Here is a 19,023-nt window from a genome sequence, read left to right as displayed (position 1 = left end):
GACCTCGTCTGCTAACCCTAGTTTCGTAGAGCAGACGCCTGTTTGCCACCCTTTGGTTCAGTGACCTTCGCTCGTAGTTAGCAAGAGTGAATGACTCACCAGATACCTGTTCCCTGTGAGCATATACAAGAAGAGATATTTCGTTAGCGTCTGTAAGTATTGTTTCATCTGCAGTTATATCAGTTAACGTTCGAATTGTTTCCTAATGGTTACGTTATTTATAAATTTGTTCTCGAGAGTGAGCTTTCTATCTATTTGCACGGAGGGGGGTTATACAGCCTGCATGTATTATTTTTTTCCTGAAACAAGAAGAAATTCCAAGACAAGAAAAGAGTCGTAGAAGAGTAGTTAACAAAAAAGAATGAAGAAAACTAAAATGTAAATGTTTAAATAAATTATTGTATAGATCGAGTGAATAATATTTTCTCACGGGACCTCCTCGATGGCGTAATGATAACGTCGTCACTTTATAATCAAGGGATCCCAGGTTCGATACACGGTGGATGCACGTAGTAGTTCGTATGCCATTTTAAACTGAAGGTCCAGTACAGATTAGCTCATCTGTGCAGAAAAACTAAAAAAGAAATTGTCACAGTGTAAGAAAATTTCATGTTCAACCACATACAAAAGGGAATAATATATTCCATGTTGGAATTCACATCTGTAGAAACCAACACAATTATGGATCGCAACGTATTTTCTCGGATCCATTTTAATTATACGTGCATGATAAAATAACAGAAATTGAGGAAAGAGAAAGCCAAGAAAAACACAAATGCCTTCTGCAGAATTTCAAATCTCGTTACGTAAGGTTCTGGGTTGAAGTCCCTGGCAGGCATGACTCTCTTGTTCTTGCCCTTTTATCTGCTCTATTTCATCATAAATCGTCGTTATGGTTTACCTACAGGGGAAGAATAATGACAATTGCCAATACAAAGCAAATAACGAACAGAACAACAACTCAATTAGGGAGATGTCAAGAAAGAAACAAAACTTGACAGTGTCTCAGTCTCTCGGTTTCTCGAATTGAAAATTGCTCTCCCGTTCTCGGTCTCGACTAGTTAAATTTAGAAATCGAAAACGTATGTGAAGATACATATATTTCATATATCCCGGTTTTGTAGGAGATTTCGTGAGAGATGAAATAAGTACTCTTTGTTCATGGTTATTTTTATTATTTTTGTTACGTAACATCAATTTTCTTCCCAGCCGTGGACGAGTGACCATTACATGAAAGTAATGACGAAATACTCAAACACGTGTTACAAGGACGCTACTCAAACCCGGGAACTTTGTTGACGAGGTCGAATGTCGACCACTTAATGAGCTTGCCCACCGAGTCTGCTTATTGTTGCTTGTGTCAGGTAATTCGTAATAACTGTCAATATCCCACATTCATTATCTTTGTTTCATAATTTATCTTATTGATGTTATTAACCTGAAGTCGAAGAATTAGTTCAAAGGCAAAAATGCAAGATTGAATGTCTCTGATGTTACTTCGTGCCGAATAATATGACGTGATATTATGATATGAATATATTAATAATAGAATATGCCTAGTCATACCATTCATTGATCCCAATTGCGCACACAAAATATGGTCTAATGTCCACTCCTAACCGACCTCCGTGGCGGAGTAGATAGCACAGCGCGCTACGACAGCATGGGCCCCTGGTTCAAATCTGGCCATGGGTGTTCTTGGTGAGTGTCCGTTAATCAATGTCATCATCTCATCACTCATTACTCATCTTGATCGTCGCTATTTGTCATAAGCGAAAGAATAGCGACACTAAATAACAAAAATCCAATCAAATGGAACATCTTCACCCATTTAATTCTATACCGTACCAAATTCCCAGTTTATTACTGCTTCTTGCTTCATTTTACAGCATCTCAATTGTTTTCCGATTCGAAAAAAATTGGAATGTTGAGCAGTTGATTGTGCATTGTTTCGTTGCTTGGATTATTTAATTAACGTCGCATTAATTAGTTTTAGACCAATCGTGACACAGAGAATCGAGAGCACAAAGGAAGGGAAAAAGACAAGTTAGAGACCACGGCTCTCTTTGAAGGTAGGATTCCTGGAACACGACTGAAGTGACTGCAGAATATTATGGATAAAATTTGTTTCGCTTTTTCCTTTTATTTCTGTTTCAGTTATTTTACTTCGCTTATCTTCTACCACTCGCATTAATCGTGTTGCTGAGGAAGAATTATAAACTCGTGAAATGGACGATGAGACAAGAAATATATATGCTTCTCCCACGGTTCGAAACTGTGACCACAAAATATTGTCATATTTTTAAAATTTACGCCGAATATGGTTTCACTCGTCTCTTTCTCAAGGCGTTCCATTGCCTCTCCAATGGCGTAGTGGTAACGTCTTCGACATGTAATCAAAGGCTTCCGAATTCAATACCAGATAGAGGAACATTTGGTTCGGATCCCACTTTAATCTGTAGGTCCAGTGCATAAACTGGACTTCAACAATTAGCGTGTGGCATGTGGTCTGTGATGAGAATCATAATTTCAGTGAACCTTCTTGACAATGACTAGTATCACTCGAAAAATATTTTCTTACGAGTAGATCTTGTTAAGAAACCAGTTTGCTGAAATGTTGTTCTTGAGGCTACGTAGCACCCAGCTGTTGTTTGTTGTTGCTGGGGCATGAGTCATGTGATTCATGCTATCAATGCTCAATCCTTCCCGAGAACTCAGATCCACCAGACAAACTTAAGCGAATAATTTGTTATTTGGGTTGCATAAACAACAGGCTTTAAGACGTTACGAAATTCTAGGTCCCGTGGCCCAGGTAATTCTTTCTCCGACTGTACATATCATTTCCTTGTAGTACTATGTATAATTTTATTCCTCTGTTTTTCTTTTTCTTCTTCTCTGTCTTTTTTTCCCTCGTTCTCTCTCCTTTTTCTCTCTCCTTTTTCTCTCTCTATCTTCTATGATTATTTTCACTCTCAATTTTCTATCTCTCGCTGTCGCTGTATCTCCCTTTCTCTGTGTCTATCATTTTCTCTATCTATCATTTGATCTCTCTCTCTCTCTCTCTCCCTCCCTTTTGTCTCTCTTCTCGCCTTCTATCACTCTCTCTTTCTCTGTCTGTCTCTCCATCATTCATTCTCATTTTCTCATTTTCATTTCTATGTGTCTCTCTATTCTTTCTCTCTCTCGTCTCTTTATCATTCTCTCTCTCTCTCACACACACACATACACATACACACACACATTCTCTCTCTCTTCCTTTCTTTCTGCCGGCCCCTTTGGCGGAGTGGTTAGAACATTGCACTATGACGCCAGGGGTCCCGGGTTCGAATCACGGCCTGGGCATGGGTGTTTGTGAGTGTCCATTCATCAATTTCATCATATCATCACTCTTCGCAAATTAGCCAAAAGTTGCACAAAAAGCGAAGTAAAATAAATCAATTCTATCAATCAATCAATCTCCTTCTCTCTGTGTTTATCATTCTTTCTTTCTCTCTCTCTCTCTCTCTCTCTCTTTCTCTCTCTCTCTAACTTTCACACACACTCTTTCTATCATTTGTTCTCTCTGCCTATCTTTTCTCTCTCTCTCTCTCTCTCTCTCTCTCTCTCTCTCTCTCTCTCTCACACTCTCTTCTCTCCATCTTTTTCTCTCTGTGTCTTTCTATCATTCTCTATCTATCTTATTGTCTCTCTCTCTCTCTGTCTATCATTCTTTCTCTATCTATCTTATTCTCTCTCTCTTTCTATGATTCTCTATCTTCCTATCTTTCCTATTCTATCTCTATATTTTCTCTGTCTTTCTACCATTCTCTCTCTACACACTTCACAAACACTCAGAAAACACTATGAGAGAGAAAAAGAGAGAGACAGAAAGACTTTGTGCTGCACCGCAAGATAAACATATACATATAGATAGATAAATTAGATAGATATATGGATATATATACTAGTTTATCCTACTTGCTAAAAAGTATCGTAGACACCATTATGAAGATCATAGGTTGTGTAAAAGACTATCCACATATTTAGATTGGGAAACCCGCGAAACATTTTTTCACAACTTACTTGTCTTCTCGTCGTCTTGCTCGTTCTTATCGCCTTTCTCATCCTCGTGATCTCTGTCCTTTCTCTCGTCCTCCTCGTCATCTCTGTCCTTTTTCTCGTCCTCCTCGTCAGACTTTCCATATCGGACCTTCCTGCCGGCCTTATCAGACGACTTGAGCTTCCTCTCCTCCCCGGATTTAACGATTTGCTCCGTGAATGTGCAATTTCCGGTCATAACAGTCCAAGTGTTCTCGTCGTCGCCATGAGTAAGAGCAATTGTGACGTATGACATCTCCGCATCTTTCGCATTCACAGAGCACAGCATCCACTGAAGAACGTGATAGCATATATGGATATAGGAGACTGGTTTCATTGTTGATAACTTCAATGTTTCAAACCTCCTATCAATGAACAATAAAATTATTAGTAATATACAGGGCTGTCGTCAAAGGTATACCGCCGTACACGCCGTATTACTCATTATAGTATATATGAGCCTCCCTGATGGCGTAGTGGTAACGTCGTCGTCTTGTAATCAAGGGGTCCCGGGTTCGATACCCGGTGGAGGCACATAGTGGTTTGGATCCCACTATAAGCTGTAGGTCCAGTCCCTACTGTGCATAAAGTGGACTTAAAACACCAACTCAATTAATCAATCATTATAGTATACCTTCTTTTACAAAGCGCATACCTTCTACTTACAGTCAAATACAGAGTGAGTCAAAAGCCAGCTTGCATAAGGATTTATGGTATATCTTCAATGTATGCACCTTGAACATCAATGCATTTTTACACGAGACGTTTCCTGTTCTCCAGAACCTTTTGCAGAATGTCCGGTATAATAATGTCTGCACATTACACAATGCGTTCCTTCAGATGCTGGATGTTCTGAATCTTAACAGAGTAGACGAGCGCCTTTATATGACCCCAAAGGAAACAATCCATTGGTATCAGGTCTGGAAACCGCGGTGGCCACTTAACGGGAAACAGATCATGCACCAGGAAACAGGACAATAAACCCGAGAAATCTAGACAAGGAAAACGTCCAGTGTAACCTGATATTTGACTCACCCTGGTTTCATGCGATCGAGGACAATGCTCGGATTTCTAGAGGGTATGAATATACAATTCGTACCATGGTTTGACTGCTATAATAATATCGTAAAATGTGGACAGGTAATTTTAACAGAGAATTTGACAGTTTGGTTAGTCTCTCTCCAAGTCTTGAGTATATGAAATTGCTTTTTGTTATCAAAACCTATGTGTAAGTTTGACTTAACTTGAAATTTCGAAGTATCGCGTAAGCACATGTCAAAGTCGCAACTTCGTTGTTTTTGTTTTTACTTCAAAAATTGTTGGCGGATTATAAAGGCTCTTAAACGCGACAAGTGAGATCCGTTGTACGTCACGGACACTGCCGGCTTGTAACGATTCCATTGAAAGTCGATGTATTTATTACACGCCGGCAGTGTCCGTAACGTACATGGCGATTCATATAAAACTGATACATTTATCAAAGTATGTGAATAAGAATAAAGCTATCACATCTGAAATGTAACATAGATATGGGAGTTTAATAACATGTACAGTACATTACATGCCGAAATCCCCCCCCCCTTCCCGCCATCTCTGGACACTTCGTTTCATAATCCTGGCCTTTCTTTGGAGTATGCTGTTTTCATTACCGGGGATTTCGTTTGTAATGTTCTCCTTCAAGTCATCCAATGTTCAAAGGCAAGTAGCGTACAGTTTTTCCTTGAAGTACCTCCACAGAATGAAGTCCGAGGATGTCAAATTAGGTACGCTCTTGGGCCATAAGTTCCAGAAAATTATCCGTCCTCAAAGAAACTTTGGAACAGCACCAGAGACTAATTTGATGTACGATCGTATGTCATGATGCGCCATCATGTTGAAAATAGCCTTAACGCGACTTTGTCATTCAGTTGGTCAAGAAATACCATGGGAATATGAAGCATGTAATGCATCCTCACATGACTCAGCCAGTATTAGCGACGAAATTCTGCACAGCTGCACTCTCTCTCGTGGATGTATGAATCTCCCAGATGTCCTGCGCCATATGAAACTAACGCAGAGAATTACGAAGTATTCTTGTTCAAATAAAACGACAAAGAAACGTGTTAGTTTTATATGAATCTCCCTGTATTTCAGTTTTAAAAACTGAGAGAACGTAAAAATGATAATTTTTGCTTTTTCTTTTATTTTTTTTAAAATGTGAGTGTAATTAGCAGCATTGATACAGTTGTTAACAGTATACAAACTGATAATTCACAATAGCGATATCAACAAGAAAATAAAATACAATAACATACTACTGTAGCCTTTGGAATAATTATAATACACGTTTCATATTTTTCTTGTTTGAAATACGTCTCATTTATGTCAATTATCAGTATATCATCAGTATTCTAACATGAACCACATTTTTTTAAGTTAATTGATTTCATGCATTGAAGCGGAAACATAATCCAAAACCAATGGAAATACGGCCTTCATTTAACGTCTTGTGTACGTGCTTCATTTGATCGTGTACTGATAGTTTTACACAAGACATACGAAATAACAAAGTTTAAATATTATGACAGAACATTAAGGTCTGGAAGCTATCATCTACATTCAACGCATTGTTACCTTGACAACCTGTAAATAACATGCTATAAATACCAATTCTTTCTCTTCTTTGTGCCATTCGTTTATCTCTTTCTGCAGTCTTCTTTTTTGTTTTAAGCATTAGTCTGGTCATATCTATCTGGAGGTTCTAAGTCTATGCAATCTTCTATGTGGTGTGTGCCTAGTTTACATACAAGAGCATTGTTCGTTAAACAGACCAGCTTTATAACTTCCTGCAATACAAATCTTAACAAGTACATGATAAACAAATTCAAAAGAACTATACGAGTATGAACATTTTTTTAAAAAAAATACGAGCCCGTCCCGTGAATTCTATTCTGTTCTAAGTGAATTTTAATAATTGACAATTTCCTTATTAATAAATGTTGTGAATTGATAATTTGTAAATTACAAACCTGTTAATTCATTCATTAGTTCCCTTGCGTGATATGCATCATATTTACTCAATGTGTAACAATTATATAACTGCAACAACTGTTTAGATTCATGAACTAAAGAATTGATTTGTCTTCAAACTGGCTCAATTTAGACGAACTCGTAAGAACTTTTACTTTTATATCACAGAATGCAATAAACTCGATTCTGCGTTAATCAGCTAATAAAAAAACGTTTTATCGGCACTTCGCGTTTGATATAAACCAACATGTTGTTTCATTGTTTATATATTATATTTACCTCGTTTTATTAATATATATGTGAGAATGAAACAACTTAACTTGAAAAATCTCTACAATCAAATATTAAAAAGTGCATAATTTGTGTCAAGAAATTATACTTTTGACACAAAAATTTAAAACGCCAAATAAATGTGACGGTCTCTCCTCTATACAATGTGTGGCATTGATATATTAAATCTTTACAACCCAAGTTACTAATATGAGCCACAAAGCATTGTATCGTAATGTTGTGGATTAAATACTTTACCTGTTTTGATTCCAAATTTTCGAAGTCATATTGCATTGTTTAGAGATAGGTTCTAATATGTATGAGGTCACAATATCACTTGTGTACTCTGATATTTATTTATTTCCCTTCAACAGAGACAAGTCTCAAATTTCAGAAGGTAATATCAAAATATTACATTTTCATTTACAACTTGTATGTACGCACATACACATTCTCCCTCCTTCCTCCTTTACACACACACATATTCACACACATAGACCTATACATACATTTTGGTGACAGAACAGGTTTACTGCTTAACTGTGACAACATAAATTTTCAGATATTTACACATTTCATCTGAATTACACAAAACAAGTATCACAAACACTGGTACAATATATCATTACAACAAACTTCAATATGACAAATCCAGTTCTCATAATAAATACATTATTAAGAGAGATATCCCTTTAACATATTCATAAATTTGGTTCGTGTGATACCGAAATCCAAGTCCACTAAATGATTTGAGATCTTGTTATATTCAAGGGTAATTTCTTGTAGTGGGGAACTTTTATACATTTCTGTTCTTGGGATTTTGTATGAGAGTAAACGTCTATTACGTAAATGACCCTGTCTCACATTAAACCATATTCTCTCTAGTATAGAACTACTATCAATATGTCCATTTATTATTTTATACAGAAACATTTGTTGAGAAATTTCACGTCTATTTGACAGGCTTACAAAATCAAATTCATTTAACAAATCATTGTATAGTATTTTAAGGATTATTGGCCATATTCGATACTTCTTATAATATAAAAATCTGAGAAATTTCTTCTGTATACGTTCAATCATATTTTTCTGGGAGTCACAGGTTGGCGCCCATACGGAACCAGCATATTCTAATTTGCTTCTAACTAAACATTTGTAGAGCATACACAAAGAGCATATATCATTTAAACTTTTAGCATTTCTTATTAGAAATCCAAGATTCCTGTAGGCATTCTGGGTAATGCAAGAAATATGCTCAGTAAAAGTCATATTATGGGTAATAATTACTCCTAGGTCTTTAATCGAATTCACTCTTTTTACAAATTCACCGTTAATAACATTTCGCACATTATTTCGTGCTCTGGTAAATATCATGTATGAACATTTCTTAATATTAAACCTGATATCATTCTCTACACTCCACCTATGAACCATGTTTATATCAGTCTGTAATTTCCTAGTATCCGTAATATCCCTAATTTCTCTATATATTTTAACATCATCTGCGTACACTAAACACTTTGAGAATTTGATTGTACCTGGTAAATCATTAATATAAATTGCAAAGAATAGAGGACCCAGATTTGAACTTTGTGAAACTCCAGATTTAACGTCATAAACAAAAGACTTCGCTTGTTTATAAGTTACATATTATTTTCGATTAAATGTAAGATTTGAAAAGATTTACATATTGTGTTGAGAACCCAAAACTTGCAAGTTTTCTTAGAAGAATATTATGATTAATTCTGTCAAAAACTTTTGCGAAATCTATATATATTGCATGTACACTAAGTCTCTCATGGAACGCATCATGTATATCCTGGACAAAATTTATCAGATTTGTTTGTGTTGATGTACTTGGCAAAAAACCATGTTGATTGTCACTTAAGAAACATTTTACATGATTAAATATGCGATTTTATAGGATTTACTCGAATACTTTCGGCGGTGCACAGAGAATTGATATGGGCCTGTAATTTTCTATTTTTGAACTTTCACCAGATTTTAAGATGGGGCATACACGCGTTTCCTTCCAGATATCAGGGAACATTTGTGTTTTCATTATTAACTTATAAATTCTAAGTAGAGGCTACATCAATACTTCAGAGCATCCTTTCAAAATGTAAGGTGGTATTTCATCTGGGCCGCTAGATCGTTTGCCTTTTAACTGTTTTGTAGCACTTTCATATTCTTTCTGACTAGCTGGCGAAATTGCTAATGTGTATGATATAATGGACTCAGTGCGTTCGTCTATTATATATGGTTCAGATGTTTCAGCATATACAGACCTAAAATATTTAGCAAAACCATCAGAAATATATTTTGCAGATTTCAGAGAATTTACTTCAAAATTCATTGTGCTGTTACAAGCACCATTATTACTTTTCTTATTTCTAATAAAACTCCAAACCTCTTTAGTATTTGATTTCAAATTGCTTTCCAATTCCTTTATGTATTTGTAATGGACACTACTTATCATTGTTTTTACCTGCTTTCTAGTTTGCCGAATCAATGTATTATATTCTATTCTAAATTTTATACTCTTTTAACTTTATCAATTTAATAATATCATTATTAAACCAACATGGGTATTTATTTGTTGTCTTTCGTCTTCTTTTTGGGACTGTGGCAAAGAATTACTTCATGAACTCTATGACAAAAAGAATTAACCGCCTGATTTACATCAGTCATATTATTTAATACAGACCAATATACCACTCCAAGCAAATGATACATCTGTATGAAATTGGCTTTTTTTAAAATTGTAAGAGTAATAAGCTTCATTTGCTATTACATCAGTAGATTCCCTTATAGTTAGATCTACAGTCAATGCAGGATGATGGTTATCTTCTTTAACAAGTGGCATTTCCTCCCTACATATATTCACATTCTTTGGAATGTTAGTAAGAATAAGGTCCAAAGTTCTATCGAGGTTATTTTTAATATAGTTTACAGAATGGAGGTTATAAAAATTCAAAAAATTTAACAAAGCTCTACAAAAGGGTCCACCATTCTGTAACTCATAACCTGAACTGGTAATCGTGGGTAAATTGAAATCTCCAATTATATCGAGCCATGAAATTCCACGAAAGAATCAAACATAATATAAAATGACAAATATTTTTCTATACCGCATGCAGGCGTAAAATACACTGTAGTAATGTAATAAATCTTATTACGTTTACTTATTTTAACAACCAATGTATCTACCTCACAATTCAAATTTATTACTTCCGATTTCAATGATTCCTTTATTGCTATCATAACTCCCCCTCCCCTCTTATTTCCAGGTCTATCGCGACGATACACTTTGTAATTGCCATTAAATAATTCATTACTATTTACTCTCTCGTGCAGCCAAGTTTCAGTAACAATTATAATATCAAAATTATTACTCAAAACATTAATATAAAATTCCATAATATTAGTATTTAGACCACGGGCATTTTGATAATACCACGGTTCTTGGGGAAAACGCAGAAAACGAGATTGTGTTGTGGGAATGGAGCTCTTCGGTGTCAGGCCTTTGCGGTGGCGGCGCCAGCGTCGTGTAGCGTTCGTGATTTGGTTGCCCTAAGCTATACAATGGAGCGCAATGTAGTGTGTAGTGTGTGTAGTGTATGTAGTGTGCTATGCAGACGCTAATTTCACCGCTGTGAACATTTTCTGACCTAAATCTATAATGAAAATATGTTTCGTAAACCTAGCAAGTAATGTTTCCGAAAGTGGTATTCTTGTACAGCTAAGAATTAATATATTAAACCACAACGGTAGGGTAGCTACAGTGGGCTTAATATCGTATGTTAATGCACAAAGGTTACTAAACTTGGTGTCATTTAGGTCTTTACCAGTTACCGTGGGTTGACAATAAAAAAATTTAGATTGTACACTACGTTTTATACAATTTCCTGGTTGTGAACGTGTGTAATTCAACCGTAGGTTTCAGAATCGGAGAAATTCCCCCAAAATAATCCAGCAGAAATCCGAAATGTATAAAGTGTCGTATGAGCTGTAGAAGAAAAGTTGTTTGCTTTGGCACTAACATGGAGGGTCAAGGGGACACACTTCCCTTCCTCGAAGAGAAACACTGTTCCCTTACAGTTTGACCACAATAAGAATGTCCCTGTGGCACTGTAGTCTCACGGCTCACAGAGAGGAGAGAAGGGGAAGCGAGATGAGAAAACAAATGACTGTGCACTTTAGTTTGCGGGGAGATTTTTTATTTCTTCTTTACAAAGAAAGAAGACTTTTCTTTATCGCTTCTGTTATTTGGTCTGCTCTCTCTCTCTCTATTTCTCTGTAATAGACTTCTCTCCTTATCTCTATTGCTTCCCATAGTTCTTCTTATCCCTCCTTCACTGTTTCCTCCCCTCTCTCTTTATATTGCATATTTCTTTCCTTTTATCTCTCCATCTATAGATTTTTTCATTCTGTCTTCTCTCTCTTCTATTCTCTCCCTCTCTCTATCGCTACTTCTATTTTATCATCTTTCTCTCTCCCTCCTCTTTTTTTGTCTTCTTTACCTATATCGCTTCTCTTATGCCTCTCTCTATTTGATTGGTTTGATTTTTTATTTTTCTGTTTTCTGCTATAGAGCAACCACAACGAAAAACACCTTGGACGAAAAGTCCCCGCGCAGCTCAGGAGTCGCGGGTCTGCGCAGGATTCTTTGCTTGTGGTTCCACTATAACTTTGGCGATGATGAATAGTGACAATGGGAGATGCATGAAGGGATAATTATAAACATACAGGGACGATAAAACACGATCCTCGCATGGGTTTATACTTGTTGTGAGTCCAGACGCCATTGTCTGCAAAATCTAGTCCAGGGTGTAATACGTGGCAGAGAGATTGGGTTTTGGGTGTATTCTGATAGGGTCTTCCTTCTATCTGTCTTTGTCTCTTAATTCTCTGTCTTTTCAATCACTATTTATATCTCCAGTTCTTATTCTCTCGTTGCTCGTTGAATTGACGAAATTCAATTAAGATTTAATGTTCACAACGAGATTCAAACCTGGGACACCCGTTTTGTATGGAGTGGTACGGAAAAAAATTAACATCAAAGTAATAAATAGAATTTATTAAAAATATTATGAATAATACAGTGAGGGCTAACATAATGATATAACCATGCAGGTTCGCTTGTGATCGTTGTATAAATTATGCATTTTGTTTCCTAACAGAGGGGGAGGGGGCATCTTCATGACAATCGGTGTTCACCAAAGTTCATATTCGCATATGAAATACAGGTCGGCTGTGCAAGGAATGTCATTTAGACCACCGTTCCTGTGGATGGAGCCGCAATCCTCGTTTCCCCGATGGTCGTCAGGTTGATTAGAACCAGACCACCTAGTGAAGCCAGTCTGGTTAATGGGTTGACCTTAAAAGGACAGAAAGGAAAAATGATAAGTACTTTTGTGTTAATATGGAATGCATTGTTAATATTCATTTTCAGTATACTATGTCTCATTGCTCAGGAATCTAACATCCAGGAAAACAAACGCATCTATTCTACATCTGCTGTAAGAATGAATTTAATGTAAACAAATACGTGTGATATCTGAGAAATCCTATTGGTTGGTCGAATGGCAGCTGGGCATTAATCTTGCGCGTAGTTCATGTGATAAGGTGTGTGATCAATCAACTAGAACACCATTAAGCCTTGTTTCCATATGAAAAACTCAATATGCTGACCAAGGCAGAAATTAATTTTATTATAAAACACAAACTAAACGTAGCATTTCAACCTTCTAGCAAGGTCTTCTTCAGACTCTGCACCAAGTATAAATGTCACAAGGTACAAAACAGGACGATATACAGGGTGTTTCTAGAGGTCGTTTACAACGCTTGGGAGGTGATTCCTCACACGAAAACAAGCAAAAAGTGTGAGTTCCATTTTTACGACTGAGGCTTCGTTTCCGAGATAGGAGCCTCGCAAAAGGTGACAAAGTGAACGTCACACCTAACTGGGACGAATACTATCACAGATAGAGAGACGATTCCAAAGGAATCATCAAGGAATCGTTTGTGCTCAGTCCGGAAGTCACTATGAAAAGTTCACTGCACGCATGCGCAATGGATGACAGAGATGACAGCGACGAATCAAGGATTGTCGAGTACGAGCAAACAAGCCAGGTGTATCTGCTACCGTCGCGGCGGCGACGTTGATGAGAGCAACCAGGTCCTCAGCTGATGTGACAGGTGTGTTGTATACGAGGGTTTTCATTTCTCCCCAGAAGAAAAAATCGAGAGGGTTGAGATCTGGCGACTTTGGTGGCCAAGGCACAGGCTCATTCCTACCAATGAACCTATTGCGAAACACGTCATGCAGGAAATGTCGTACATTACGATCGAAATGAGCTGGTGCCCCATAGTGTTGGTATCACATGTGCCAAATGTACGGTCTCCAACAGTTCAGGCAGAACCTCGCTAAGAAATGTATGATACGTGCGACCATTCAGGCAAACAGGGAGAATGTATGGTCCAATTAAATGATCATGTACTATCCCGCACCACACATTCACTGAAAACCTGTGCTGGTGATGGGCCACAAAAAGTGCATGTGGGTTGTCAAAGTCCCAGACATGACTGTTTCTACTATTGAAGACATCCATCTGGTGAAAATTGCTTCATTTGTCCACATTACCTTTGCACCGAAGTGAGGGTTTGTGCCCAGCTGATGCAACAACCATTGGCAAAACTCCATACGAGGGCGAAAGTACACTACCTGAAAGAAGGCGTGAGACGGTAAACGTCTATGTTGAAAGCGTTCTCCATAAAGACGACTTGCCTCACGGCTATTACCACGTGCCTCACCATACATGAGATGCATGTCTGCTAGCTGCTGGGTCTTATACGCAGCCATCTGTCTAATAGGGAGCTTGAACTGCAAAGTATCGTTTTTGTTTAACACTGGCACACTGTACAAATTGGCTGTATCACCGTACGAACACCACAGAGCAATCGTTGCGATACTTGACCACTCCACCACGTCAACTTCTTTCAATACAACATACTAGTACTCTTCAATGCGTATGACAACCTAGAGCGAACTGCTGATCATATCCCAGGACCTGCAACACGACTGGGACGACTGCCGGAGAGAACCAACCCTTCGAGCTCCTCTCGCGGGTACAGCAGACATGAAGGTCAAACGTAGACTACGAGAGCCAGACTTGGCTGCGCAGCGCTTCCAAAACTGGTCTCTTTTACGTCACAGTGATAGCGTGCGAACACTCTTGGTATTGCTCCCCACCCCCTTTGTGTGGTGAAAGTGACATCTTCAGTTGGTGTACAGTGACACGCACTGTTTGTGCGTAAGACATTGTAGCATTTGTTGTTTGTTGTGTGTGTTTGGGGGGGGGGTATTACGTAGTTGTCGCGTGTAAAAATAGACGTTGTCGCAATCATCTGATATTGTGTGTTTCTTTCCCTCCTCCTGGTGGAGTAATGTGTCTCTCGTATACCACATGACATGATTCGTTCATTCCTCGCGTGTAACTGGGGTATGCAACCGTGCTCAACTTTTCGGATTTTGTGTTCCGTGCTCATGTTTTGATGTTTGAGGTCGGTTTGAGGTTTAACGCATTTCTCATTGTCACGGTCCTTCTTGCTGCGTTACATACCCTTTCCATGCATTGTTCTTGCTGGAAATCCCCAATTCCTTTGAGGACTCCATTGCGCATGCTTGCAGTGAACTTTTCATAGTGACTTCCGGACTGAACACATACGATTCCTTGATGATTCACTTGGAACCGCCTCTCTATCTGTGATAGTATTCGTCCCAGTTAGGTGTGACGTTCACTTTGTCACCTTTTGCGAGGCTCCTATCTCGGAAACGAAGCCTCAGTCGTAAAAATGGAACTCACACTTTTTGCTTGTTTTCGTGTGAGGAATCACCTCCCAAGCTTTGTAAACGACCTTTAGAAACACCCTGTATATACACAAACATTACTCCCCTCCAGATTATTAGAAAGTTGTTCTGGAATATTCTAGAAGGTGGCTTTCCCTTGTCAACTGTACTTCCACCTAAAAGGCTAAACATATTTTCTTCCATCTAGAATGCGGTTGGACTCTTTTATCTCACGCTCTTTTTCCTTCATTCTTCTTCCTTCTTCTCTCCTCTTTCTCTCTTGTCCTTTCCACTCTTTGTAACACCTTCTTCCATTCTTTGTTTATCTTCAGTCCCCCATTCCAGTTCATTGTGTCTTCTTCACCTTTCTTCTCTATTTCCTTGGTCTCCTTCCATTTTCTCACTAGTATTCTCTTCTCCCTTCCTATCTGCTTAGCCTCGTCCCTAATCAATCAACGTAGCTATTATATTGAAGTTGTGGGACCTCATAACATGAGCTGTACAGCTAAATCAACATATTAATGGGCGTCCGGAAAAGGGGGCAAGGGGTGCAGTCGTCCCCCTGGGAAATGAAAGTCAACCAAAAATTATATATTTCACACACATAATTACAGTTCAGTCACAATAATATGTGTTGATTTTTGAACCAACATGATAAATTCAAATTTAAGCAAAGTTTTTTGAGGGAACAACACTATTTTTGCGGAAAATGTGCTTTGTTTGCCCCCCTGAAAAGAAAACATCTTCCTTGCCCCTCCCTGGAGAAAATCCTGCGGACGTCAATGAACATATTCATGGGCGGAATAACACTAGAACTAAAAAATAGAAAAGGGAACTATTTCTCACAAGTCACGTGGCTTCGTTTACATTAAACTTCGTTCTTACAGTGGATGGTATGTAGGAAGCGAAAAATGGTATGTAGGGCAGCTTCAATGATTTGTTAAATGCATCATATGTTGAATGTGGATCTGATTGCTTGTATAATTATCATCGTACTACTCTTCTCACTAAAATACATATCGTGTGTTTTAAAACTTACTTAAAAACAAAGCTTAGTAATTTGGAATTCTAAAAATATCTATGTCCTGGTGTTCAGATTTATGTTTTGTTTCTCGGAATGTAGCAAATACTGGTATGTGCCACAATGCATTAAATGTTAGTAATTTTCAAATATGTGACTTTCAAATCTTTAACAACGAATTAACGAAAATACGTAGGTATTAACCCATACATGCCCCTCTCTTTTTTGTGATATATTTTGTTTTTTTTTGTGAAGTATACCATCCCTTAGGGTCCCTCATTGATAGTTTTAAGTTTCTTTGATTTTTCTCATTTCTTATTGGCTAGATATGAACTTGGGTTAGGTTAGGTTACTTTAATTTTATTGTAACTTATATTTGGAAATGTTTTTCCTCATAATTAGACTCTACTAATAAAATTTAAATGCAAACATGATCCTTTTCGTAATACTTCTGCAATACTAATATCTTACAATGTTTGTAATACTAATTGAAATAGTATTATCATTATTGCCAATCTCCATGGCGTGTTTAGCACATCGCGCTTGGACATCAGGAGACCTTAGTTCGAATGAAGGTGTTCTTTGCGAGTGAGTGAAAATATATTACTGTTACCATGACACCAAGAATTTATTTCGTGCTCTATGGAAATCCACATAGCACTTATCATGAGTTGGGCCAGGATTCCCAGGTTTTAACCTATTTTATTCCTTACTTGGTAACGTCCCTATTCTAACATATATTTTCGTTTTAGCCATTTCTTAATAAAATACATGAATATTATAGGTCCTAAAAACTTCTAAAAGGAGTTAGATCCTAAAAAAAGGCTAAATTAAACTTTTCAGCTAAATAAATGTAAAAATATTTAAAATTCTGAAACCTTGTTTCATTTCATCAGAGTGAATACATTGTTAACTGTACGGCAATATGAAATCGTATTCTCTCTCTCACACAGACACACACACACACACACACACACACAGAGAGAGAGAGAGAGAGAGAGAGAGAGAGAGAGAGAAGGGGGAATGGAAATGAGAGAAGGGAAAGGGCATGAGAATAAAGGGAAGCACAAAGTTACAAAAGAAATAGCTTAACAATGACATGTTTTAAATTTTTCCGAAATATCATTGTTGTTGTGATCCAACAGATTCCCGTTTAAGATTGTAAATGTAAGAAAAGCAGTTGCAGTTTAGAATAGAGAAGAGAACAGAGCAGTTATTCCTGCTGCAACATGCCTCAAGTGAAAGCTGCAAAAAGTAATTTACTTCGACAATGGATTGTTAACGATGCCTATTTTTCAACAGATGGTAAGGCCATCCATTGTAAAGTGTGTCAATAACAATTAAGTTGTGACAAAAAATCACATTTTGAGCAACATATGGAGTCGACAACCCACAAAAGCAATATCACAAAAAAGCAGAAAACATTGATTCAGCCGTTTATTTCTTCATCTGCGACAAGTTCTACGGTGGATAGTTTTAATATGCGGTTGTGCGAGGCATTTGTATCAGCAAACGTACCATTGAATGTGCTGAAGAACAAGGTTTTACACAGTTTCCTTGAAGATATTAGTGGTCGCAAAATTCCAGATGTGTCTACCTTGCGGAAGAACTATTTGAAGCCCCTGTATGAGAAGACACTAGATACCATAAGAGCCGACGTAGGTGACCATTACATGTGGCTTTGTGTTGATGAGACCGCGGATACATGCGGCCGTTATATTGCCAATGTTGTCATCGGGAAGCTCGATTCTGCCGAACCTGGAAAACCGCATCTAGTCCTATGCAAAGAACTAGAGAAAACAAATCACATCCACTATAGCTTGTGTTGTTAGAGAAGCCCTACATATCTTGTGGCCTACAGAGAATCGAGATGAAAAGTTTCTCCTCCTGCTTAGTGGGTATGCCGCCTATATGATTAAAGCAGGAGAGGTTCTGTCAAGTTTCTATGTGAATATGGTCAACGTAGCTACTTTTGTACTTCTTGCACAAGGGAACATACTGTGTAACTCGTAAGGAAAGTAGCTTTCTTGCCCACCGATGCCAAGTTTCTACGTGCTTTGCCCAAACCTAAAAGTGGCCCTCCCCGATGGTGCAGTGGTAGCGTCGTTGCCTTGTAATCAAGGGGACCCGGGTTCGATATCCGGTGGAGGCACATGGTGGTTCGGATCCCACCATAAACTGTAGGTCCAGTACCGATTAGCCTTACTGTGCACAAACTCAAATCAAACCAAACCTAAAAGCGAAACGAAAATATGTAACCAGAAGAGGAGGGGGAGAAACTCCTGCATCTTTCGATAAATAACAGTTCCTGTAATTTTGGTCTTCAGCCTGTCTTTCGAGTTGGTAGTCAAATTTAGGTGACCGGAAGCACTATGCATTTCATTCATTGGAAAATATGACGTCAAATGAGCTACAAACTATCTTCATCGTGTTTCAGAGATCGAAATAACGGGGAAGGATCAAGATAGGGAAAAATACCTATATATGTTTTTATTCTGTAAAGTAAATTAGCAAATATGTAAAATATGTAATATCCTGGCAAATATGTGAAAATACATAACATAAAACTTATGCAAAGTCATGTCAGTCATATAATTCGTTGATATTATCCTGTTCAAGATATGTATCTAGAAAGGAATGGAATATGTAATTCCAAATCCAGGCTCTAAATCTAACTTACCGAATATGGTGATGAAGTTGCCTTCCTTGTATCTATCGTGGAAACCAACTAGTGCCCAGACGTCGCCTTCGGGGTATCTTTTAAACAGACCTTGCAACACTTCCGACTCTTCCT

At 37.7% G+C, this 19,023-nt stretch overlaps 2 protein-coding genes across 2 annotated transcripts in view; both read right to left on the bottom strand.

The window, feature by feature from the left end:
- LOC145997299 (uncharacterized) overlaps positions 1 to 7,219 on the bottom strand; it is a 37,892-nt gene extending 30,673 nt beyond the window's left edge. The window contains exons 1-2 of the mRNA XM_083134199.1: positions 7,086 to 7,219; positions 4,063 to 4,442 (exon numbers count right to left, since the gene is read on the bottom strand). Coding sequence (XP_082990325.1) covers positions 4,063 to 4,414 — 352 coding nt within the window. The 5' untranslated portion in view covers positions 4,415 to 4,442; positions 7,086 to 7,219. The remainder of the gene's footprint in view (positions 1 to 4,062; positions 4,443 to 7,085) is intronic.
- Positions 7,220 to 12,401: 5,182 nt separating this feature from the next.
- Positions 12,402 to 19,023, bottom strand: part of LOC145996776 (uncharacterized) — an 86,066-nt gene continuing 79,444 nt past the window's right edge. The window contains exons 8-9 of the mRNA XM_083133310.1: positions 18,910 to 19,023; positions 12,402 to 12,736 (exon numbers count right to left, since the gene is read on the bottom strand). The exon at positions 18,910 to 19,023 is cut by the window's right edge and continues 138 nt beyond it. Of these exons, the coding sequence (XP_082989436.1) occupies positions 12,573 to 12,736; positions 18,910 to 19,023 (278 nt within the window). The 3' untranslated portion in view covers positions 12,402 to 12,572. The remainder of the gene's footprint in view (positions 12,737 to 18,909) is intronic.

This window comes from Lepisma saccharinum, chromosome 13 (genome assembly GCF_977018435.1).
Source record: "Lepisma saccharinum chromosome 13, izLepSacc3.1, whole genome shotgun sequence".
In the NCBI taxonomy this organism is placed as follows: Eukaryota; Metazoa; Arthropoda; class Insecta; order Zygentoma; family Lepismatidae; genus Lepisma; species Lepisma saccharinum.
Note: the sequence above shows the minus strand (reverse complement) of the source record. Positions and strands in the feature narration are given on the sequence as shown.